Source organism: Vigna unguiculata, chromosome 8, assembly GCF_004118075.2.
Source record: "Vigna unguiculata cultivar IT97K-499-35 chromosome 8, ASM411807v1, whole genome shotgun sequence".
Classification (NCBI taxonomy): domain Eukaryota; kingdom Viridiplantae; phylum Streptophyta; class Magnoliopsida; order Fabales; family Fabaceae; genus Vigna; species Vigna unguiculata.
The window spans coordinates 38135297-38160497 of NC_040286.1; the positions used below are offsets into that span (position 1 = coordinate 38135297).

General features: G+C 34.2%; 1 protein-coding gene across 1 annotated transcript in view; it reads right to left on the reverse strand.

Annotated features, from left to right (window-relative positions):
* Window positions 1-438: 438 nt before the first annotated feature.
* The window catches only part of LOC114195318 (NPC intracellular cholesterol transporter 1), a 29047-nt gene continuing 4284 nt past the window's right edge, over window positions 439-25201 (reverse strand). The window contains exons 6-39 of the mRNA XM_028085738.1: window positions 22703-22853; window positions 21888-22132; window positions 21503-21694; window positions 20898-20974; window positions 20714-20831; window positions 19580-19663; window positions 18898-18993; window positions 18686-18787; window positions 18411-18479; window positions 17938-18033; window positions 17758-17865; window positions 16593-16706; window positions 16365-16448; window positions 16031-16159; window positions 13092-13290; window positions 12785-12928; window positions 11910-11953; window positions 10758-10841; window positions 10585-10653; window positions 10433-10509; window positions 10094-10163; window positions 8992-9141; window positions 8677-8742; window positions 8410-8554; window positions 8217-8281; window positions 8058-8123; window positions 6563-6656; window positions 5824-5860; window positions 5665-5722; window positions 5449-5559; window positions 5127-5194; window positions 1573-1639; window positions 1421-1489; window positions 439-797 (exon numbers count right to left, since the gene is read on the reverse strand). Coding sequence (XP_027941539.1) covers window positions 750-797; window positions 1421-1489; window positions 1573-1639; window positions 5127-5194; window positions 5449-5559; window positions 5665-5722; window positions 5824-5860; window positions 6563-6656; window positions 8058-8123; window positions 8217-8281; window positions 8410-8554; window positions 8677-8742; window positions 8992-9141; window positions 10094-10163; window positions 10433-10509; window positions 10585-10653; window positions 10758-10841; window positions 11910-11953; window positions 12785-12928; window positions 13092-13290; window positions 16031-16159; window positions 16365-16448; window positions 16593-16706; window positions 17758-17865; window positions 17938-18033; window positions 18411-18479; window positions 18686-18787; window positions 18898-18993; window positions 19580-19663; window positions 20714-20831; window positions 20898-20974; window positions 21503-21694; window positions 21888-22132; window positions 22703-22853 — 3396 coding nt within the window. The 3' untranslated portion in view covers window positions 439-749. The remainder of the gene's footprint in view (window positions 798-1420; window positions 1490-1572; window positions 1640-5126; window positions 5195-5448; window positions 5560-5664; window positions 5723-5823; window positions 5861-6562; window positions 6657-8057; window positions 8124-8216; window positions 8282-8409; window positions 8555-8676; window positions 8743-8991; window positions 9142-10093; window positions 10164-10432; window positions 10510-10584; window positions 10654-10757; window positions 10842-11909; window positions 11954-12784; window positions 12929-13091; window positions 13291-16030; window positions 16160-16364; window positions 16449-16592; window positions 16707-17757; window positions 17866-17937; window positions 18034-18410; window positions 18480-18685; window positions 18788-18897; window positions 18994-19579; window positions 19664-20713; window positions 20832-20897; window positions 20975-21502; window positions 21695-21887; window positions 22133-22702; window positions 22854-25201) is intronic.

Below are 25201 nucleotides of genomic sequence, written 5' to 3' on the forward strand. Positions count from 1 at the left end.
ATGGAATATTTGTTTTCGATTATAATATTAACTTTGAACTAAATATAATTGTGAATTTTTCTGCAACGGAATCCATTTCAATTGAGAAAATTATTTTAAAGACTTTTTAAAAAATTATTTTGAGTATTTATTGTAGTAAGGTTGAGAATATGATGTATAAGCTTAATCAATATTTTCTAAAGATAAAATTATCTAACTCCCTTTAAACGTGATTCTCAAGAATATTCTAATAATGAAAACCATTCCGAGAAAATTGAACTTAGGGTTATTATCAGAATTGTTATGGGTATTTTGGTAATTTACATATCCTAACATTGTTTGAGAAAGACAATAGTCAATTATAGAACAATTTTACGTTGTTATCTAATTACAAATGACCGTCTATTTGAGTTTTAACATTATTAATATAAAAGTAGGCCAACTTATTTTGTGATGGAATGGTGTCAAACTATTACCAATGTATAGTACTTTTTCTCTATAAAATGTTCTCGGAATTATACCATATACACACACTATTGTAACTGAAGAACCTACCAATCATCAGAAATTAGCAGATGTTCCTCCGTGAACATGTCCAGATACATAAGCGATAAGCTTTTTCAATCCAAAAGTCAAAAGAAAAGATACTATTAATCCTTTTGTCAGAACACTTTTTCTGTTCATCGAACATGTGATCAGCGTAGTTAAAATCTAAGCTTTATCTAATTAGAGGCTCTGTTCTGATGAAGTGCAGAGGGCACCGTCATCTTCTAAATGACTGTATATCTCAACGGAGGACCAAACAAGCTCAATACCACCTGAAAAGAAGGGCAGGAAACGTTAGATGTTTCCTAATTAGTCACTGTACATATGCTACTCATTTAATCTTGTACTTGAACACATTTTACCTTTTAATCCTTATATTAAAAACTGTCTTAACTTTCATATATAATATTTTTAATCTTTATAAAAAAAATTAAAATTATAGGTGTAAGGATTAAAACGAATGATTTTTAAGTATAAAGATAAAAAAAGAATGTATATAATTATAAGAACTAAATGTGTGATAAATTTTACGCATATATATGTTTTTTGGGTACAGAAAGGTTTAGGGGGGAAGTTAGGCTATCCTAAGGTCAAAACATACCACAAGCCTCAGCCAGGGCTTACAGTGATGCTGAGTGCTAGCAGAGTGCCCAACAATGAGGATTGCTAGCAAGTAGTAATTGAACCAAAGCCGTAAAGGTAAAGTGCTCGATTACTACAGGCAACACTAATCCAAGTGGTGATTGTATGGATTAATGATAAAGCCAATTGTAAGGCATGTTGAACACATTGTGATATTGAATGCCAAGTGTGATCAAACGGAGTTAAATCTATTTCATGACGTCAATGAAAAGCTACAGTCATTTGTAGAGTAACACCCAAACACAAGACTTACTGGTAGAAACACAAGGCCGTGCAAGAAACCAATGATAACCAAGGCCAGGTACATCTGGAAGTAATACACCTGCGGAGAGAGACCCAAAAATTACTTCTAATGTTTTTTTATCAGAATATCAGGCATTGGAGCCAAGGGCGATATGCACATACCACAAAAATTTCAGATGTAGAGAAGCAAAGGACGATAACTCCGACTAATTTTGTAAGTGTGATTCCACTGCCAAACAAGGATAAATTACAGAAAGAAAAGCGTCAAACAAAATAATAGTGCAGACACGTCAATAATTCAACCATCATTCAAATGATTTTTGTAATTTAGTCATAAATTCTACATACCTGTACAAGTTCTCTGACAACAGAGTAAGAGTTATATCAAAAGTACAGAACTATATACTAACTCACAAACTTTTCATGAAGTTCAATGGATCAAAAGTTCGTTCATTGAACATGAAAGGAACGAATGACCACAAGCAATGTATTGAAATTGATAATAAGATATCACACACGAGTACAATAACTAAATGCACCTATTTATACCATCGAAAAGCCCAAGCATTAGTACTAGCCCACCTGCTAGCCGCTTAGCTTAGGTCTACTACTAATAACCCGAATTTCTTATAATGATCCCCCTCAAGCTGAAGCTTATTTTACAAGTTGATGCACAAATACAGTACGCACATGTGTATCTGGTAAAACCCAATAAAACAGTGAATTATTATTTGAATGTTCCCAAAACAAAGAGGTTTAGCAACACTCTCTTCCCATACAAGACCAGCCCAGGGTTCTGGTTTGTTCTCCCAAAAACCAGCCACCCCTCTCCAAGAAACCACCGTATCCCATATACCCCAGACCATCTCTCCTCCCCTCTTCACAGCCAGGTAAGCAATTCTGTTGCAACAGATTCGGTTGGCGTGTGTCTGTGGAGCCCAAGTAATAGGCTTCACTTTCTCCTCTCATACACCTTTTGGGCCTTCCTAATTTGCCCTTCTATTTCATTGTTTGTATCAACTCTCCTCCCTTAAAATTCACCTTGTCCTCAGGGTGGAGTTCAAGAAAGGCTTCCATCATTTTAGAGACCGATTCCCACGAATTTTCACACTCAGGCATATTCTTCTACTTCACCAACACTTCTAAAGATTGATCGTTTTCTCCACGCGCTGCGAACACCTTTTCTGGTTGGACTTGTAACTCCAATTCCTCCGTCACATATTCAGGTAAAGGTTGGATAACAACATCAGCTGTTAGGGTGGGCTTCAATAGAGATACGTGAAAAGACAGGGTGTACTCTGCTATCGTTGGTAATTTCAGCTTATAAGCCACTTCTCCCACCTTTTCAACAATTTCATACGAACCATAATACCTTGGACTAAGTTTCTGGTTAATTCTCTTAGCCAACTTCTTCAATTTATAAGGTTGTATCCTCAAATAAACCACATCTCTAACCTTATACTCCACCATTCTATTATGGGCCTACATCAGATGCTCTTTCAGCATGTCTAACATTTCATCTCTTTCCTTCATCATGAATGACACTTCATCTAGGGTTGTTGTTGTAACACCTCCTCTAATCACCGGAGGAGGATCTCGACCATACATGACTTTGAAAGGTATCATCTTCGTAGCCTCATGATAGTTGGTGTTATACCAATATTCAACCCAACTGAGCCATTTATGCCAATGTCTTTAGTATATGTCATACACCTCAAATGAGTCTCCAAGCATCGATTTACCACTCCTGTTTATCACTCCCGTTTACCCATCTGTACGTGGGTGATAAGCAGAATTGAATTTTAATTTAGTTTTAGCCATCTTAAATAACTTTGTCCAGAAGGAATACATAAATACTCTGTCCCTATCAAAAACTATGGATTCAGGAAATCCATGCAATTTCACCACCTCCTTCAAGAATAATTTTGCAACATCTTTGGCATTATAAGGGTGTGCAAAAGAAATAAAATGAGCATGTTTCGTGATAGGGCACTCCATTTCTAATTGTCGTAGAAATGTCATGGAAACAAAAGAGAATAGGTAGGTGGGAAAATTACAGTTGGTGGGATGTCAAAATATACAGGCTTTTATGTCTAAGGAAAACTATGATTTAGGTCAGGCCGTATCAAGGATGCTTCTTTTGATAAGGAAATTTTGGCTAAGAAGAGGGTCATGTTGTAGGAAAAAATGCTCCAGCTTAGCCCCCTGAGGTGCAAGCTAAACGTATGGGAGATGGTTTGGAAATTCCAGATTTGCATGCTAGAATTTCTTACATACCAACTTCTGCTTCAAAACACTCAACTGATTTTTTCTATGAAATTAACGAAAACTCAGTGTTGGATTTAGATTCATGGACTACCCTTGGAGTATTGGCAGCCTAAAGCTATTTTTACTATTGCTAGGGGTTTCAGAACTCCTCTATCTCTAGATGATTGCACTATGAATAAAACAAGAGGGTTTTATGCAAGAGTCTTGGTGGATGTAGATATGGCTAATGAATTACTGAACCAAATTTTGGTGGAAAGACCTGGGTTTGCTTTTGTTACTGACATTGAATATGAAAAGCTTTCTTCCTTTTGTTCGGTTTGTAAGTTGATAGGGTACTCCATTTCTGATTGTCGTAGAAATGTCATGGAAACAAAAGAGAAAAGGGAGGTGAGAAAATCACAGTTGGTGGGATCTCAAAATAGGCAGGTTGTCATGTCTACGGAAAACTCTGATTCAGGAGTAGCAAGGCTGTTTCTCATGGCCTGTTTTTTGTTCATGAGTGTTGGTTGGATTCCCCCATGAGTTTTTTGTATTTTTATTTTTGTTTTTAATGATATTTTCATGTCATGACAAATGATAGATGTTGTTAGATATTGTTTAGATATTGTTTGATATTATTAAGATATTGTTAGATAATATTAAACAATATCTTCTATTTGCTCTATTTATTTTCAGTTACTCTTTTTAATTGTACATCTCTTTATTATAAATAAATTATCCTATGTGTGATTTATACAGAAGGGAGATTAATCTCAAATCCTATTTTCTTTATTCTCAACAGATGTCCTTGGGAGTGTCAGCCTAGCTGAGATGCCAAGGATCAGATTGATGCCTAGCATGAGATTTTTGTTTAAAAAACACATAAATCTAAGCGCAGGATAGATGCCACTAGTGTAATACCATGTTAAAATTTTAAGCTTCCTTCTGATAACACAACACAGAGTAATTGATTCTGTTTTCTCTCTCTCTGTTTCCTTTCCTTACATTATATCAGATCTACTATCATGGATTCTGAAAATTCTTCTGCTACCCACAACTCTGAAACCACCACCATTACCTCCTCCTACCACCCTCAAACTTTCAACACACCTATCTCCCTCTGATATTGATACCAAAATGTTACAAAAAAATACAATAACCTAATGCATCTACTTATACTATTAATTAGCCAGGTCAATCACTAAGATATAATATAATATATAATGGGGGCATATCAGCTCAGGTTTGTTGTCATTTGTTATCATCACAACAAATTTTTACCATACAAGCATACATGAATGGTTAATAGATCCATATGTGATTTGTAGACAAAATTTGTCCTCAAGTATCAAACAACAGCAGTTATTACTAGATACTTTTGCTATACACATAGCTAGCTACACTCGTGTACAAGGATACATATATTACAATCCAAGGCATTTCCAAATGCAACAGTACATATAATCAACCTGAATACAGAAGCCCCCATGGTACACAATGCTGTCTTTGCTCGTTGGTTCCTATCTCCCAAGCTTACCTGTGAAAACATGTATACAAGATCAGAAAACGTGCATGGTCACCAATAGGCAGGTGGTTCAATTGCATAAAGTCTCTGAATTAATCAAACTATCAATATTCCCCTAGTGACAAAGCAGGTTGAATTTCACATGCTTTAGTAATCTTCATAACCTCTTTTCCGAACAATCAGGAAGTAAACAGATATCACTATTTCATTGAAAACCCTACAGAGGGAAGACCTGTGAATTTAAAAAAACAGAGGACCAGACTAACCGTAAAGGCATGGACTATATGCACACAAAATTCAACAGCAATTCCTATTGCCATAATAAGGTTTACAACAGACACTGCATTGAGTTGGATACCCAAAATTGCCATTACACCCTGCAGGAGTCACAAAGGTCGTTTGTTTGACTCTGTAACTAAAGAATTAAAAAGGATAGCAAAAGAAAGATGAAACAAAATTTGCAACAGTAAGATAAATGATACCATGAGGTCCAAAATTATCATGACAATAACAAGTAATACGATTGCTGAACTCCACAAGCTGCATTGAATAGAAAACACAAAAGAGATATACTTATACCTGTAGTGATGGAGAGAATACATTTGTAGTTTTAACTGTAAATATGCAAGACTTAGGTATACCTGGATGTGATGACCAAACAAACAACAAAAATAGCACCTGCGATATAACCTTAAGTTATTTAAAATGAATTTGATTAAGGAAACATAGACTTGATATGACATTTTCAGAAGTAATAGTTGAAGAATATATGTCAAGGAGAAAGGGGAAACAAAACATGGACAAAAGTGGGTAGGTAGACATGAATTAGATTTCACTTTCCAATTTTGGTCCAATCAGAAATGTTAAGACACATTCATATGACACATTTTCACACAAGTAATAATTGAAGAATATATGTCAGGGAGAAAGGGGAAACAAAACATGGACAAAAGTGGGTAGGTAGACATGAATTAGATTTTCAGTTTCCAACTTTGGTCCAATAAAAAATGTTAAGAGGACGGCATATAAGTATTACTCGAGGACATATAGTTTAAATCGCAATACTGAAATCTTTCATACGTAAAAAGCAACACACGTGCTATATATCCTTTCAAGAGGCAGAAATAAAGCGGTTTGGCATTGTTAAGATGACAAACTACTTCATCAAAGACCATATAGATAGAATTTAGAAGTTTGAAGCCAAGAACATGAGTATAAACCTTCTCAATAAAGGCAGAAATTTCAACATATAAAGTGCAAAGTGCAAACATAAAGGAAAAATGAAAGATCAAACCAGACCGTCCAGCTTACATAAGGTTGACACGTGACTATGTCATTCTGCATAGATATGCATTATTTAAATGGTTTTGGAACACCAACCTAGTGCTATGGTAATGTTGATCAGGGCTAGCTTCCATATTTCCAGGTATTGTTCAAAGAAGATATAAAACACTGAGTACGGAAAAATATCCATCTGCATGAGATAAACTTAGTCAACAAGAAGTGGAGATCCCCAAAAGAATAAAAAATGTTGCACACTGTACAGGTTTAGCCATTACAAAATGGTCCATAAGGATGAGAAAATGGAAACTAGATCCATAGTCATATGAAATGCTATTTTTCCAAACTTAATATAACCAAAAAGACATTCCAAGAAAAAGTGATGAGTTAACAATAGCAAAAAACATCAAAGGTCAAGAGAAAAAAGAACAATAATTCCAGGTAAAATATTAGATTGGTAAACGATAGAAATAACAACAACGACAACAACAACAACAACAACAACAACAATAATAATAATAATAATAATAATAAAAAGAATAACAATAACACTAAATCAGTCTTCGTTAGCATTAATATAATTTACCCTTCTCATGTCATTCAACTACAGTAATGTTCACTATTATTGAAAACTCATAATAGTCAACTGAATATAGTTTTTCTTCTATTACAAAATCATTTATGATTGTTGGCCTTTCTTGTCATCAAATTATTGGTCATTAGCGTCAATTTTAGTTCATGAATATTCGTTTTAAGAATATAATTAGATATTGTTTTTAGTCCTTATATCCTAAAAACATGTTTTTTTTTATTCTCTACATCTACATGCATAACTTTTTCATTGATGTCCTATGTTGATGTGACACTTTTGATGACTGATGTCAACATCTCTACTTCGGTCATTTTGCTAACATGACAGGTGATGACATCATCATGACTTATAATGTCATCACCATTAGGTTCAACGGAGGAATTTAACATCAAAAACCAAAAGTAAAAAACAAAAAAAGTTAAGAGGGATGAAAATCAAACAATAAAAGAATTAAGTCAAAATAGTTATAGAGTCAATCATATTCTTAAAACCCAAATGCTCATAAATGAGTCCTAATAAAAAAAAAATTACAAAGATAATAAAATATCGGAAGACCATATTACAAACTGTTTAGTATACTTTAAGCCTAACTCTACCCCACAAAACCGGCTTTTAAGGTGAGGTTTGCATCCATTGTCTTATCTCTAGTCGATGTGAGACGTCCAATACTCTCTCACGCCGAGGTATATACATCTCGAGCATGGAACTTGACATTAGTGGGTGGTCCGATAATGGTCAAATACCGGGTGAAACAACATGCCCAACAAACTTTTACTAGGATAAGTTCTAATAATGACTCTGATACCATGTTAAGAAGTGGACTTTAAACCTAACTTAACTACACAGAATCGACTTGTAAGGTGAAGTTTGCACCCGCTTATATACTCTAGATTTGGCCTTATCTTTAGTTAATATGAGACTTTCAACACAAACAATTCCTAGATCCTGAATACAAAAAAACAACTCAAGTAAAAATGAATAATGTCATTGCTGCTCACAAACCTTTAAAGAAGCAGAAATTCTTGCTGAAAAATCCCTTGCAGCTTGTATTGCATTAACATAGTCACCCTAACAAGATTTTCATTTGATCAAACACAGAAATGTGTGAAAAGTTTTTGCCAAAGCAAGGAAAATAAGATCATCATTTATCACTCTGCTTACTTGTCTATTAAGTGGTGTATGATAAGTTCGAAACTCAGAAGCTTGAATAACACCACTCTCATAACCTGAAAGCTCAGTTATAAGCAATATCTGTATATCAGATTTTAATGTTTAAGAATGATATAGCAAATACAAAGGGAACAGAATAAAAGGTTTGCTCTTTTAGAAAGGGGGAGTGAGTATTTTTTTAAACCATTCAGATCTACACTGTTGGTGTATGCTCCATGACCACCCTTTGCACAATCAGCTGATGGAAGTGCATCAAGAAACCAGGGAAGCTTCTCTGTGAACTGTGCCGTAGATGGACGATCATTAACCAAATCCGAGTGGCGGAAACACTAGGAATCAACCAGAAAGGTCAGTTGTTTTACCAATTCACCCTTTAGGTTTAAATTTGCAACTTTTGACCAATTATTATCCAATGTAATAAACAAGAAACTCAGGGGAGAAAGTATATTACCGTTGTGCAGTCATTGCACACTCCACCCAACCCACATGGTCCTTCATCTGGCAAACAGCAAGGTGGCTGAAAAATACAGATACTTACTATTACAAATAGAAAGATACACAAAGATATAACAAACAATATTTAATTAGTATAATCATTTAAACAATTAATTTAGAAACAAAAACAAAGCCGAAGAAATAATGGAACCACAATATCACAAAGCATATATACATTATGCATGAATATAAGTTCAAAATAATATATAGGAGAAAAGAGAAGTTGAACTCGCTGCATCCAAATTTTATCCAACATAAAAGAAGCACGTACCTGATCATCAGGTGGACAATAAGAGCCATTTGTGAATTTTCGACAGCAGCTAAAAGCTTCAGGTGACATCCATACAAGGAAATCATCAAGCCACGATGCAGCTGGTTTGGCTATGTAGCTTGATTTTGGCACTAATGAAGCTCTAGATATCTGCAATATTATAGAACCAAATGTACAGAATCCGTTCATATAGGCAAGAGTAGACTACATCACAAGGGTAGTTATGTACAAATTCTACAATTACAATTAACAGTCTATATATATATATATATATATATATATATATATATATATATATATATATATAAGTAAGTAGTAATCCTCCTTTTTAATAAGCTGAATATGAAATAAACTGTAATCACTCCCTTCAAATCTTTTACATTCATCAACTAGGTATCAGACTCTTGATCCAAAGGGGCCTTAACTGCAGCCTTCATTGCCACCTTGGCACCTTCATCATGCCCAGAAACTACGGCCATCAGCCAACAGTGCTGTTGCTGAAATATGTTTCCAGTGGGCTTTTCCAGCAAAGACCCCCTCAAAAAACCAGCTGATGCTGCTGCCCAGTACCCAAAGTTACAGCCCCATCAAATCTGCCAAACCCCTTCATATTTGCAAGTAGCTACACATACTAATTGTGTTCACCACATGCCACTGCCACCACAGAACAGGTCCTGGCCACTTTTTCTTATGTTTCAGGGGTTGATTTGTCCTAAACTCCCTCATTTACAGCTATTAGAAAGTCCTATCTTCTCATTCTTTTGGCTATGATTGCAGATCTGTTTTCACTTCTTTCCCCACCATGTCTGAAAAGACCATTTCTATTTAAGTTTGATATATATAAGGAAAGGGAGAGGGAGAAAGGAATTTTGTTGTGCAAAATGAATTCAAGCCAACTACAACTGAATTATATCACATTCTTATATCTCCAGATGGAAGTAATTGACAAACTATCGGTTGTAAGGATCTGTCTGAGTAACAATAAGTATCTGACAACTGTCAGTTGGTTAAATATGAATAAACTAATCTACTCATACAAAAAGGTGCAATAACAAGGAGTAAAATTATACTGCAATATTTATGACCATGACCATTGAATTACCTCATTTAAAAGAGAATTTGAATCACAGTGGCTAATGGAGCATAGCTGATTTGTGTGTTTGGATTCCAAACTGCGCACAATACTCACAGGAAATCAGTTCAAGAGTTCAAATAATGCACTTAAACGTACATCTAAGAGAATTTTCATGTGCCAGTACAGTGGAGGAAAATAATGATTTATATCATAATGTTCTTCCACTAATTCTATGTCCTATTTTATTCAACTGCATCTTGCATGCTTAATGCATCATTTCAGTTTGTAAATAATACAAACTTAGTTATCTTCTTAAAAGACAATTAATAACAGACAAGTACACTTAGAGCAATAAAATTAATCAACCTGTAGTTGTAATCCTTTACAACAAAATATAATGGTGGTCCAACTCTAAGGTACTCAGATATGTTACTGAAATAACCCTGAAAAGACCAAAAGAATGAACGTGAGTCTGGACAGTAAAAAATGGAACATGGGAAACAAATGAAAAACTAAACCTGAAGATAGGAATCTCGTGGAAGAGCAATCTGTTGCTCAAGACCAGGTTCAATCCTAGTGCTTAATGCCTGCCAAAATAAAATGAAATAAAAAAAAAAAAAAAACACAGAATGACAGTTCTCAAAAGGGTCTTAATGAAAGTTAATATTTTCCCATTTCCCAAGAAACTTACAATGCTTGCTAAGGTGAATCCAACAAAGATGGCTATGACCAAGATTTTAACTACCCGTAGTCCAAGAAATGGTGCATGAACCTCCTACAATCGCACAATAATAGAACATTTAATTTTAATCAGAAAAGTGAAAGGTACGTGATAAGTATCAAAATACCTGGGAAACACTCCCACAAAAGCTAGCTATTAAAAGGGGAGAATCAACCACTTAAATATTCAAATAATAACCTCATACTACTCGATGCGGGAATTAGACACCCCATAATACCCAAATCACTATTAGTAGGAAACAAGATGGGTATAAAGAAACAAGTGATTTTTTCTTGATTAACAAGAACTAATTCTCCTCGAAGGGCTTCCCCATCACAAAGGATATTTCCTTCCAAAGAAATCTTTTAATTCCTTGAATGCCCCTTCCATAGTCATTCTCCAAATTTATATGACCAATCCCCTCAAATGAACTGACTAATCCCAATAGAATAGTTATCCTAGTTATTGAATCATCGAATTCACAATTTGAATCAAGTAATTCAACTAGTCAGCAATTTGCATCATAAGTAACTCAACCTCTACATTCCAACCCTATTTGTCTGCATTGGAAGGTATCTCTTGAGTGGGTTCTTTATAGTAGTACTCGTCCTCCCAATTGATCCTGCTTCTGCACTCACTTCCCAGCATTTATATGATGTTGTAAACTCCCCCTACACCGTTCTTGATCTAGAAAAGGTGAGAACTGTATTTGTTGGTTACTTTGCTTCTAAAACTCCACTAAACTCACCAAAGCTTCAATCATGACTCATTTCAACCATTTGTTGATCTAGCGAGTTGAAACAGTTTGATAGGAATCCAAGATAAAAAAAATGATTTTATTTCCTCATTGCAACTAAGAATAATAAGGAAAAGTATTTCTCCTATAGTTTCCAGTTCAAAAAGGATTTATCTCACAAAATGCCTATTCCATCCTCATTCTCCCCTATTTATCTTGCTAACCCCTCAAACAAAGTACAAGATTACTGTATCTTAAGAAATTTCTACCTGTGATAATTAAATAGAATAAGAAAACAGCAAAACTGAATTCATAAAACATGGGTAATAAGATGAAATTTATTTAAGTTTACACATAATCAGCCCATGAACTAAGTATAACTTTACCTTCATATACCGCGTCAATAATCCATCTCTTTCCTGCCTGTTGCCTACACTTTCATAAGATATGCTTAGAACCATATATAAGCATGGAAAGAAAAAAGTGTGGCATGCAAAATACCAACAGAAGCTGAAAAGAGTTCATGATTATTCTTGAATGGAACTGCAAGATATGTAAACAATTATCGAGATCAATTTAAAGGTAAAAGTTTAATCCACGAGATTCACTACTTAAGAGTGTTTTGTAATCCTTAACAAGTTTGATGCTTCATTACATGAGGGCCCTTTCAAATTGAAGCGTTGACAAAGCACATAACAATCATGCCCCGTTCCATAATTAAATCTCACCAAGACTAAACCAGCAACAAAAGGATCAAATTTGTAACCATTACAAGAAGCCTTTGATATCATGTCGAGACCACTAGATGCAATAAGTTTATGGGTTAACCTATTAGTATTAGATAAATTAACAAGTGTGATTTGTAGGTCTAAATAAAACCCTCATTAGCACAAATGTTTTATTTAAATTGAGAGAAAGGAATCAGTACAATAAATAAAGGAGATCTGGTATCCTCTGATAACAAGCATATGATACAGGAATAAATAAAAAGTTCCTAATAATATAGTACATATATAATATACATATTTACGATTATAAAGGAGGATCAGCTCTTTATTTCTATAATTATAACAATGTTCCTGATTATAAAGTATAAACTCTTTATTTTCTATAATTATAACTGTACAAGATCAACTCCTATTGATAACATGATCATAAAGGATATACCATTTTGAAAACCATTCATACCCAAAAGCCTAAATTGTAAGATGCAAGCATAGCAGTAAACCAAAGTATTTGTGCCTGAACTTTATGCATGTACCTTCATTCTCCTCCACAGAGGACCGATTCAACTTTATGCATGGAAAACAGTCAATTCTGTTGTCCTTAGCTCTCACAAAGTCTAATGTAACCAAAGCTACAAAAGCGGTAATCTGCAGAAGGAAGTCCAGTAGAACCGCCAAAGCTATAGAAAAAAAAAAGTAGTAATCATTAGAGTTATGAAATCCTAAAATCACTTTTTAAAGTAGTTGCATTTTTTACCCTCCTTTATTTATGTATTGATGAAAATTTCCAGTTCAGTTTTCTGTTTGCCAAAAATAGAAGTTGAGAAGAGAAAATTCTTTAACCTGCAATCATAGAGAAAACACGGCATGCTGGCATAGAAACAAATGATCCTACAGCAAATGCCAAAATCTCTGATAAGCTTGCTAGAGTTATTGAAGGTCCAACTTCACCCAATGCATGGCTTATTTTTTCTTCAACTGGTAAATTTGAGGGTTGTCGCTTCACAGCATCTACGATTATACACATGTTATCAACACCAACCTGAACAAAAAATGAAAATCCAAAAGAAGTAAAATCTTACAAAACTTGCTGAAATGTAAGAACGTTGCAAAAGTTAATAACTTTCATTTACACAATGACCCAAATTTAGAGGAAGGGATCTGAATTAACTGAAGAAAATAGTAGTCAGCATATATCATATTTATATACATCCAAAGCATAAATTGTAAATACATCTATTTGTAAGATAATAACAATGAATTCAAGCAATTTCCTATGACAATATTGCTCGAAGGATGCATGAACTAAATATAAAACTTAATGTTTACTCTTCAACATTTTAATAATTATAATTAAAATTATACTAACATTACTCAATCACTCCTCTAAAGTTTTTGCATTGTAGTCATGCAACAAGCTGGTTCCAAACATAACTAACTCGAGGACCTCAAAGAATGATGGTCAAAATTTTAAGAGTTACTCACTAGAACAGGAATAAGTAACCAGGTGCAATTAGGGATAAATTTGTCAAATTTCAACTTAAAATAAATTGGCATTAAACAAAGTTGCCCAATAAATATATAATTTGTACTCCAAAAATTAAAATAGACGATGTGGAACTTCCCAATACCCTCCGTCCATAGATGCTTGTCAAATCAGGCAAGCCTACCAGGTTAGAGGACTCCAAAGATGAGCAATAGGCTCTGGTACTAAGACAAATTTCAACTTAAAACCAATAGGCTTATAGCAAATTGCTCAACAGATACATAAGTCACATCCAAAGGATTGAGGCAAGCCACATTGGAACTTCCCAACATGTCCCCCTCACAGATATTTGCCAAACTAGAAGACCCTACCAGCCAGAATAGACAATTACCAAGATGATTAATAGGATTTGGTACCAGGTCAAATTTCATTTTAAAACCAATAAACATTAAGCAAAGTAATTCATCAGATATAGAAGCTATACTCAAGAATTGAGGTAGGCAATGTGAAACTTCCCAACAAATTTCTTCTAGAAAGAATATTCTGCCTCACAAAATGAAAATCAACCTCAATGTGTTTTACTCTTTCATGAAACCTTGGATTTCAAACTACATGGAGAACTGCCTGATTACCACACGCAAACTTCAAGAATTGCTATCTACAAACTCATAACTCCTTAAGAACCTATTTTCGCAATACAAGTTCACACATTGCAACTGTTAATGCTTGATCCGGCTTTATATTTCCTAAGATATCATATTACCTCAAAAAATAATGCCCAATGGAGAACTTGGCGATCTATACGTGTAAACCTTATATTTTCATATAAACTTTATCCTCGTAGTCATAGAGTAACCATCTTCCTAGAGCAATTTTATGTATCTAATATCTGAACAATGACATTCTAGTATGGTCACATGGAGGATCAGAGAATTGACCAACACAATGCATTAAAAGATATACATGGCCTAGCTATTTAAAGAAAGTTCAGCTACCCAATCATTCTTCAATATTATTTCGGGTAAGGTAATGGCCTCCTCCATATTGACAAAAGCTTCCAAGGTTTACACTTTGTCGATGTCAACCTCCTCTAGAATATTCGGGCATATTCCCTCTAAGAAATAGAAATTCCATGTCCACATTGTGCAATTTCTATACCTCAAGAAAAGCTTGCCAAGATCCTTAATCTGAAAAGGCTTGACAAATTCTGGTTCAAGTTGTCAATAACATCCCAATCTTTCCTAACATCCCAATCTTTCCTGGCGATGACAATGTCGTGTTATTACTAGATTGAGGATGTCCAGACAGCAGATTATTTCATGAATGAGATAGATTATAAAAGCCACCTTGCTTGAAAACCTCAATATGCAATACGTAGCTCTACAGAGGTCTATCTAACTATGGTAACATAACTACAATTAGTAAAGCTAACTGTAAACCTAACAAATTGTAACTAATTGAGAGTTGGTTAGGCAGATCCTAAGTTAGTTATAAAGTTCCTAACTGAAATAAAAACAGTGGGCAGGTAGTGTATACTCCAATACACCTCCGGTACTTGTATCGACCAACAGTTTGGTATTGTTAAGAATGGAATGCGAAGAGTTGTCCTAGACAAAAATCCTACACAAAAAAGCCAAGATCTCATACACTCTTGATACCAAATTGAATATATTGAGAAAAGGACAACAAGAATTGTATTGTTGTATTACTGCATTACTGAATATTCAAAGATTACAAAAGATGCTAAGCTTTCAGTATACAAGGATTATATATAAACATCCTAGCAGCACACTACAGCCATGAAGTGACAGATGTTTCATTTATAAATATCATGATGACAGCTATAACTGCCTAGTCGGAGAATAACAGTCAACTAATAAAGCAGAAAATAAAGAAATTGGCGTCTGGATGTATTCTTTTTACAAGCATGGATATTATTGAATATAGTGAATATAGGTTTGAGATTAATCTCTCCTGTATAAAAAATACACATAGGGTATCATATTTATAATAAAGGAAATATGGGCTAAATCTAAAATACAAGTAAAGAAAAATAACAAAGAAACTGAAGATAAAAGATAGAGATATAAGATATATAACAATATATCTAACAGATACTATCCAATATGATTTTGGTACCCCCAACTTAATGTCAGTTTGGAGGCAACCAAACAGGCACTTCATGTCTCCTGCACTTAATCCAGTGAATGTGCACAATACTGATATAAGACAATATAATATCTCTGGTAATAATATATACAATACACTTGATAATGATAAAAACATAAAGACTTACTGCTAACACCAGAAAAGGTATAACTTCCATTATGATTAGTGTTGATTTTACTCCAATAGCACTGAAAAATCCAACTGATCCGAGGACAGAAAGCACAACAAGCAAAACCCCCAAAAGACCAAGCAATACCTGAATAACATAAAGTTGAAGAATGGAAGTATAAAATAATCAGAGTTTGAAGAAAGAAGATGAGAATATTTATATCAAGAATTAGCCAAGAATATTTATATCAAGAAGTACAATTTAGCACATATTGGCCCTTATGAATGTGCACAAACAATTCAATATCAGAATTATGCTAGAGGGACAATTGTAAGCTTCAAGAAAAGTATACCTTAGATGAGAGGAAGAAAGAAGATGGATGAGGTGTATCTCCCAAGGTCACCGATATATAAGCAAACATCACAATATAGCTCACCTAAAAATATGTTGGAGAAGAAATTTATTGTATGTTCAAATAAAGCATATAGATGAATCCACAATCAAACTACGCAGATCATTAGCTTACACACAACACAAATCATGTTTTTACATTCAGCAGAGAGAAACAAAAATTTCTTACAAGTATTGTTACTACATCTGCAGTGCTTTCTCTCTTTAATTCTTCCTCAATTGAACTTTCAGTCGAAAATGACAAGGTAAGATTGCTAGTTTGCACCAATGGCAGCAATTCCTCCTTCCAAATGTAAATTGGGTCAAAAAATGTGTAAGGACAAGGAAAGAGAAGAATAGACAAATATCCTACCTTGAAGCACGCTATATTCCGCAACATGAAAAAGCACACTTGCTCAAAAAATATGCAAAAACTACACATAAGTAGGTACCTAGAAAAGAAAAAACACTCGTGCCACTTTCCTTATTTCAAAAGTTGACAATGGAAGGATCAACATTATCTTTATAGCAATATATCGCCTACAATACAAAATAAGCTCAATCTATTTATTCATTTTTGAGACAATATTGATCTCTGGTAAAGTTTATTTAGGCATTGAAAAACTTCTTTAGAGCAATATTTACTGGAATTGTTGGGATTATAATCTGTCTTAATGCTAACTAGAAAGGTGAAAGTTGACATCAAGTTATGAACATCCACTATTGAACACATATTCTATGCTTTTAGACCTTATTTTCCTAAAAAGCTAAATAAATTAAGTTTTTAATAATTTATTTAGGAAAATAAATAATTGAGCATTCTGATGTGTTTTGTGAGTGTTTCCTTAGAGCCAAGTAATAAATTAAAGAATTTTGCCTAAGCTAGGCTTACTATTCCTTTAAGCAAGGAAAAACATAGACTTGCTAAAAGAAGGCTGCTTAAGTTAGGCCAACTACTCCTTCAATCTAGCAACTCACTTAAGCAAGGCCAATTGCTTGCTTATGCTTTTAGCTCACTTAAATTAGGCAAATTACTTGCTTAAGCTAAAAAGTCATTGAGGAAACATTTTATCATATTAAAGGCTTGCTCAAAAGAGATGTAGATTAGGGTCCAAAAAATTCTCTATAAATATCCCAGCAAACATGTGTTGACAGAAGTTTGGTGTTAGGAGAAAGATCTAGACACTTGGAAATAAATCTGAAAAACATTTCTCAAGTTTTTTGTGGGAAGAATGATGAGGTGAATAGGGTCATTTCCCTGTCATGATAGATAGTCATGCTATGCTGAGGATTCTGTGCATATAAGCTATACACAAGAATTAATAACTGCAATGAATATATTTTAGTAGTCATACCTTAGCTAATTGGATGAAAGCTTTTTCCCAAGCTATTGCCTTCCCATTCTCATCTCCAACTTTCATAATTGCATTATTCACAGGGTACGTGATAACAAATGCAGAAGCCTGGAATAGGATAATCATCATAGCAGAAAGTATTGGATAAAAAGGCATCTATACAAAATCCAAGATTCTTACCTCAGAATAATTGTTCCCGGAAAACCCTCCCAAGGCCACAGTTGGCTCAAGAGGAGCCTTAAATGCACTAAAGCATGTTTCTGTAGAAGTGTAATGCTGAGGATGACAATCATATAATTAGAGCCCACATATATCAGATACAGAGACAAATCACAACAACACTTTCAAGTCTTATTTCGTATAACCTACAAGAAGTAATTATGTATAGAAGAACCAAGGCAGCATTACACGTTCAATTGAATACATTTGACGTAAAAGGCTACACTACAAAGAAAAAAAAAATGAAAAAGCAGTAATCCATCCATACCTACACAAATACTTTAACTTGAATTAGTATACTTATTGGAATTTAGTGCCTCTTAAAACATTAATCCTTTTGCTTTAAAATTCTTATCTGCTCATAAAGTAAACTGCTTTAAATTAAAATCTTCTGAATAACAAGGGCAACTCATAATCAGATTATAGAAGTTTACCTGAAAACAGTACTCAGCATGTTCAACACCTCCATAGTCGTCATAATTGTCAGGGTCCATTTGAAAATACTAATGGAATAAAAATAATGACAAATAGGGAAATCAAATTAAGAATCCTAGGTAAGCCACACAAAAAAATAGTAAATTGCAATAGAACTGAATAGGAAAAGCCAGTTGGTTGTACAACTTACAGATAATAGAAGCCAAATAATTAATTATTTGCAATACACAATAAAAAGTACTACAGAAATAGTTTGGAAAGAAGTGGGTTAGACCTGCAAAATACTTTGAGTGGCACAATCTTCGCCTAAAGGCTTCAAGCAAATGTCACTCAGAGATACCAACGAACCAGAATAATTTGCTAGAATTCCATCAACCTGTTGGAATATTGAAACAATCAACGTATTTCTTTAATAAAAATGTCCCACCGAAAATAAAGTGGCTACATTTAAATTCTAGTAAGTGAAAAGAACTGAAATTTAAACACCTTTTCCTGTATTTGAAAAAGCAATTCAATATTTTCTTCTGTTATGATACTTGGAGGCTTGTCATGCTTGGATTCTGGGATTGTTGCTAATATGAGCTGAAATGTACACATTTTAAAATATGATTTACTACAGATAGAATAATCGTTGGAAATAAGAAAGAAATGTAATAAAAAAGTGAAGAGGAAACTATGGTTGATTTCATATTTAAAAAAACAATTACTTACTTAAAGGGTGAAATTAGAAAAAATTGTAGACACCAAAAGAGTAGTTAAAAAGGAAATCCCCTTTATTAATGTTATAAATTATAAATTATTGTTTACGTACACTATATATCTTATCATTTATTTGATATTTTCTTGAAACTAACATAAAACTAAGACTAAAACAGAAAACAAATCAAATTCAAACAGCTTTAAATGGAATTGGATTGGATTTAAATTTAAACTACACCAAATACATGATGAACTACAAAAACCAAAGCAATTGGTTTGGATTGGATATTTTATCTCTTCAAAAGTTCAAAACTTATCCAATTGAACCCGCAACCACTCTTACAAATGAGCAGACACGCTAGATAATACATTCACAATAAGAGGCAGCTTAATTTTGGTAACTAGATTGCATGCACCGAATTACAAGACCAAAAAGAAAAAGTAAAACAAATTATAAGCAAACCGAAACCTGTTCAATTCGATAGAATGGAGCAAGATGACTATCAAAAAAGTCTTTCTCTTCAGCTGCCTTACTCCCAGGACCAACCCATAACTGCAGCACAAAGAAGAAAGCAAGGCCAATACTCTTCAAGTTCAAGAAGAAAATAAGTTTCACGAGCATATATATTCATCTGAAACTTATCCGTAGCACCACTTTTTAAAACTTCTTACCTTTATATAGTGACTCTAGATTAAGCACTATAAAATATTTTGAAGTATGCTGAGGAGGAAGGACTAAAGAAAACCTATTCTTAAAGAGGCAGTGAGAGCAAGTAACACGTTCAGAAAATAAATGTCCTTCATCAATTAAAAGAACAAAAAAACAAGCACAAAATTTCAATGAAATATCACAAATTCTTAAAAATTCAGGAATTAAAGCCCAGATATTGACTGCTATGTTATCCATAAAGTGCAGGCAGAAAGAAAGGTTGTTTACATCACATCAACCTCTGGATGGTTTTTTTTTTTTTGTTTAGACCACTTTTTTGTTGTACTATAATCCTTTACAAAAATATTTTCCATCACATTATTTATCAGTAAAGGTTTGCAGAGTAAAACAATTTTAATTGGCTTAAGCTGTTATGCAAATGTGCTTAACAAAACAAACCAGAAACCAACACACCGGAATCTAATGGCAAGAATGCAACAATTAGAAGAAAGACGGTTATTTATGATACAGATGAATTACAGCAGAAAGATGATTCTACTGCTACTGACAATGTCCTACAGAAAGCTACTTAATTTCCTCCAAAATTACCTATTTAATAACTACCTACCCATCTTTCATTTCTCTCTCTGCCACCAAGTCATCCCCTCCAATTTCCCTTATATTACTCCTAGTTTAGACTCTCCGAATTTTATACCTATGCAAATTGCTGGACTATCTGCCTATTAGAACCCAAAATATGGTTTCAGGTCATAAACCTTAACATTTAACAATGTGTTCCAACAGGTCATCCAAACATGTATAGGGGGAGATTAGAAAATATCAAACCAAAATATTATTTGTCAGGCAGGAAATAGATAAACAATTTGTGCATATGGAAGTTACAGAAACAAATCCAAAATTGTAGACTGTATGCTACAGCTGTAAATATGGTACCTTCTCAGGCCGGGTCTCCACCTCAAAACGAAGCAGACCCAAACAAAGCAAAACAACAATTGCCAAAGAGGAACAAAGCACAATTGTGGGTTTTTTAGCAGCCCATCTTCCATATGTCCTGGATGCAAAACAAAACAAAGTTTATGTGATTATAAACCTAACAAGAACTACCAGAACCACTGACCTGTAAAAGCTAGATAGGCATCCTTGAACAAAAGAAAATTGCACCACATTCTGCCCTTGAGGATCTATCTGTTGCTCCTTTTATTTGCAAAGACAAAATCAACAATATCACAATGAGTAATGAGTAAAACTGCTCATTATAGAAGTGCAATAAATGATTTAACTCTTCACATGTAGAATTGGTGTGATTGTTATCAAAAACAATTCTTTACAAAACTCTTTGGATAACCACACAGTTTTCATTTTTCTTTCTCATATCAAGAGTCTTGGTGACTCTCTTTGTTAAATTGAAGATATTCAATCTCTTCTAAAGAACACTTTGATTCTATTCTTGGAGATCTTCCTCAAGATTCTATTACCATTAAAGAAGTTGAGGGTTTAATTCTTGCACAAGAATTCCTCATTATCTATGTTTCAATGTAAACCCAGTATGCTCTTGCATGAATTGATATCTAGACTGTTAAAGTATAAAAATCATTCTTTTCACTTCAATTAACAAATAGCTTTTACAACAGTTGGTTTCCGCAATAATAATAACAACAATTAAAATCTTCATTTCGAATTCCAAAATGGATGGGCCAATACCAAACAAGCTTTTGCACATACCTCTGCGTGATGATTTCCATCCTTTGGGAGGTGAGAAAAACTACTCCCTTCATCAACCCTGTCATTCAACAACGGTTCCACGCTAGATTCAGGTCTCCCCCTTCCTCTTCTCCTCTGCAGTAATGCCCACCCAAACAACACAAAAACCAATACAATGTACAAGATGGCCAATGAAAAATCCACACACCTGACCTGTAGGTATCATTATACAAAAACCAATTTCACAACATGCATCAAAGATAAACGACAGCTTTTCAGTAGACAACTAAATGTTGCACAAGATCAGTGAGGCAATAATTTGGAGAGAAAGAAAAGGCAGAACTTATTCAGTCATAAAGCAAGTGAAAATTAATCATAGAAAAGGTTATGCATCTACTGTTTCAACCTTTAAAGACCCAATTCTAATGGTGCAGGGATCTTTGCTGGGTGGAGAAGGTTCAGGATCCGCGCAAACAGATGAAGAAGGACAATCACCACAAGAGCAACCCAGTGAAGTGTCATTACATGAATATACAGATGCATTCATAGGTTTCATTGGAGATGGATCAAAAGTGGCTGTCTTAAAAAGTATAGAATAAGGAGAACCAGGAAATCCAGGAGGAACTTTCTGACCAAGAAATTCAAACCACTCTGGCAATGATAATCAGACACAATACACATTAGCAGAAGAAGAGCAAGTATAATACATTCCCAAATTGAGATAAAGGGAAAAGGAAATATTCAATGGTAACAAAAAAACAAAAATATCAGAAGCAGCAACAAAGTGCCAAAATATGAATAAGAAAAAAATGTCCACATCTACATGGGAGGATGTTTTGTGTGTTGGCTAAACCTGTATAACTCCAGTCTACCATGGTACTACAGACATGGCAAAAATATGTCTACATCTACATAGGATGATCTTTTGTGTATCTTTTTCATGGCTAAACCTGTATAACGGCAGTCTAACTCAGTACAACAGACATGGCAAAAATATGTCCACAACTAGATAGGATGATCCTTTGCTAACATAACTTCGATTTCCAATTTTCCCATTTATTGATGTGCAAAACTAAAGATCCATTCCCAAATTAAAGACACATTCACAATTAACATACGAATACAAGATGGGGGAGTTGTTCTAATTAGGACGGTAATACCACTTCATAACAGAGTTCATAAATTCCCTAAAATAAATCTCCCTATATTTTAATGGATCACCTTCAAAATTGCTAGCTCCAGCTCCAACAAAATCTATGGCCCTTGTATTCATTGTCCCAAACTTTACATCCTTACATGACTCATATAGACCTTCGCCAAAAGTTTCAGTTACATAGAAATCAATGCCATCCACAGTCATATTACCATTAACCTGAAATGAACACAGGATGGTCGATATCAATTTATAGTTTAGTGTAATTACAAGACTAAACCACAAAAAAAATCTATTACTATATAATATAACAAAATGTTGAGTCAAAAGAAAATATTTTGTCAGGTTAAAAGAAGATATAGTAACCCCAAATCCTGAATGACCCTGTTAGAGCACAAATTCTTGGCAAGGAAAGACTTCCCACTTCCCTCCCTTCTTGAAGTCTTCTATATTTTCCAAGGTGAGGTTTCTCATCGAATTGTCATGATGAATGACCTCCACTACAAGAGCTGTCATGTTCTTTGAAAAGGCTTCCAAACTGAGATCTCAAACCCTGGGAATACAACACTCAACTCAAAAGGGAAGGAGGAATGTTGTTGCTCTCATTGTAAGAAATTTGGTTAGACCAATGAGACTTGCTTCAAGTCACTTGGAAAGGAGAAAGTTCTAATTCATTTGGCAGAACTAAAAGGTACCCTCTTCAATTGAAAAAGGAATGTGTGCACTAGGTGTTGAAATTGAACCTCTAAAACTCACGGATTTTATCAGTAACCCATCTTCTAGTACTTGCTCTCTAACAATGATTGGTGAGAATCTCAATTCCTATTTTATTGTTTCTGAAATTGTATGTAAGGAATCTGTTGGCAAAAGCAAATACAAGTCTAAATGCTGAAGCAAGATTTTGATGATGATAAAAGAAGCTTGAAAGCCATCTGGAAGTCAATATGAAGAACATGCGTTGTTATGTTTAAAACTATTTTGTAAAGTATAATTAGAATAGTTAGAATCAATATGCAAAAAGCAAATTCTGGTATTTCTCGAAAAATCAAAGTGATAATCGATTATCACTTAGGATAATCGATTATCCTGAGCTGAGTTAATTTTTTCAGGAAAACACTGGAATAATCGATTATCACCTCTGATAATCGATTATCTGTTCAAAAATTTGTTTTTCAGAAAACACACTGCAATAATCGATTATCATTATCCTGGTCAGTTGGACGCGACTGTTCAGTTTTTGACCTAATTTCTGGAACCTCTATTTAAGGAACATCATAGTTACTTCTCACTTACCTTTTTGAGAAACTAGAGTGCCAGTGTTGTGACTGCAAAGAAAGTTCTCTGAGTGTTCTCAAAAGAAGCTTTGAAAAACTTAGTGTGGGTAGAGCGATAACTTTTTCTGAGAGGTGTTCTAGGAGATTGAGTGCTGCTGCTGTTACTAGGAAAGCTAAGGTCAAGGTTTTCTGTGTGATTCAGAGAAAGGTGTTCATCTCTTGTGTGTTCAAGAGAGGTGTTTTCTTTCCTTACTCTTTTTACTATCTGATTGTAAATCTGTTATTTGTTAGTGATTTAGTTAAATCTCGTTTTTGAGAGATTAATAACTGGACGTAGGGTTTTTTGATCCGAACCAGTATAAATACTTGTGTTCAATCTTCTTCTCTATCTCTTTATTTCATCTGTTATTGTGTTTAAAGAAATTAATATTTGATTTAATCGATAAATTTTGGAAAAATTTTAAAGTATTAATTTTATTACTTAAAACCAATTCACCCCCCTCTTGGTTTTTGTCCAAACGCTTAAACATTCCGCTGCGCGATACCAACAATTGGTATCAGAGCTTGCTTTGATAGTTATTCAAATTTTTTCAAAAATGGTGGGACAAAATCAAACTTTTGCTGAGAGTGCATCTATCAACAGACCTCCTTTATTTACTGGTGAAAATTATCCTTTCTGGAAAGTTAGGATGCAAATTTTTCTAGAATCTGTTGATAGAGGTATTTGGGATGTTGTGTTAAATGATCCATTTGTTCCTGTTGATATTGTAAATGATGTGCAGGAACCAAAGTCATTCTCGCAATGGACAACAGACGAAAATAGACGAGCCCAGTATGATGTAAAAGCTAGAAATATAATTTTATCTACTTTAACCCTAGATGAGTTTTACAGGATCTCAGTCTGCACCAGTGCACAAGATATGTGGGAAATATTGCGTGTGACCCATGAAGGAACAGACGATGTGAAAAGGGCACGCAAGAACTCCTTGATCCAAGAATACGAAATGTTTCGGATGCAACAAGGAGAAACTATCTACGATGTGCAGAAACGATTCACACACATCGTCAATCATCTCAGAGGTCTAGGTAAAACTTTTGACACTGGTGAATTAAATATAAAAAATCTTAAATCCTTGAACAGGACTTGGCAGCCGAAGGTGACAACCATCACGGAGTCACAAAATCTTGCAACAATGACGATGGCGGCCCTATTTGAAAAGCTGAGAGTGCATGAACTTGAACTGGGTACACTAAATGAAGAAGAAGATATTGGAAGAAAGAAGAACATTGCCT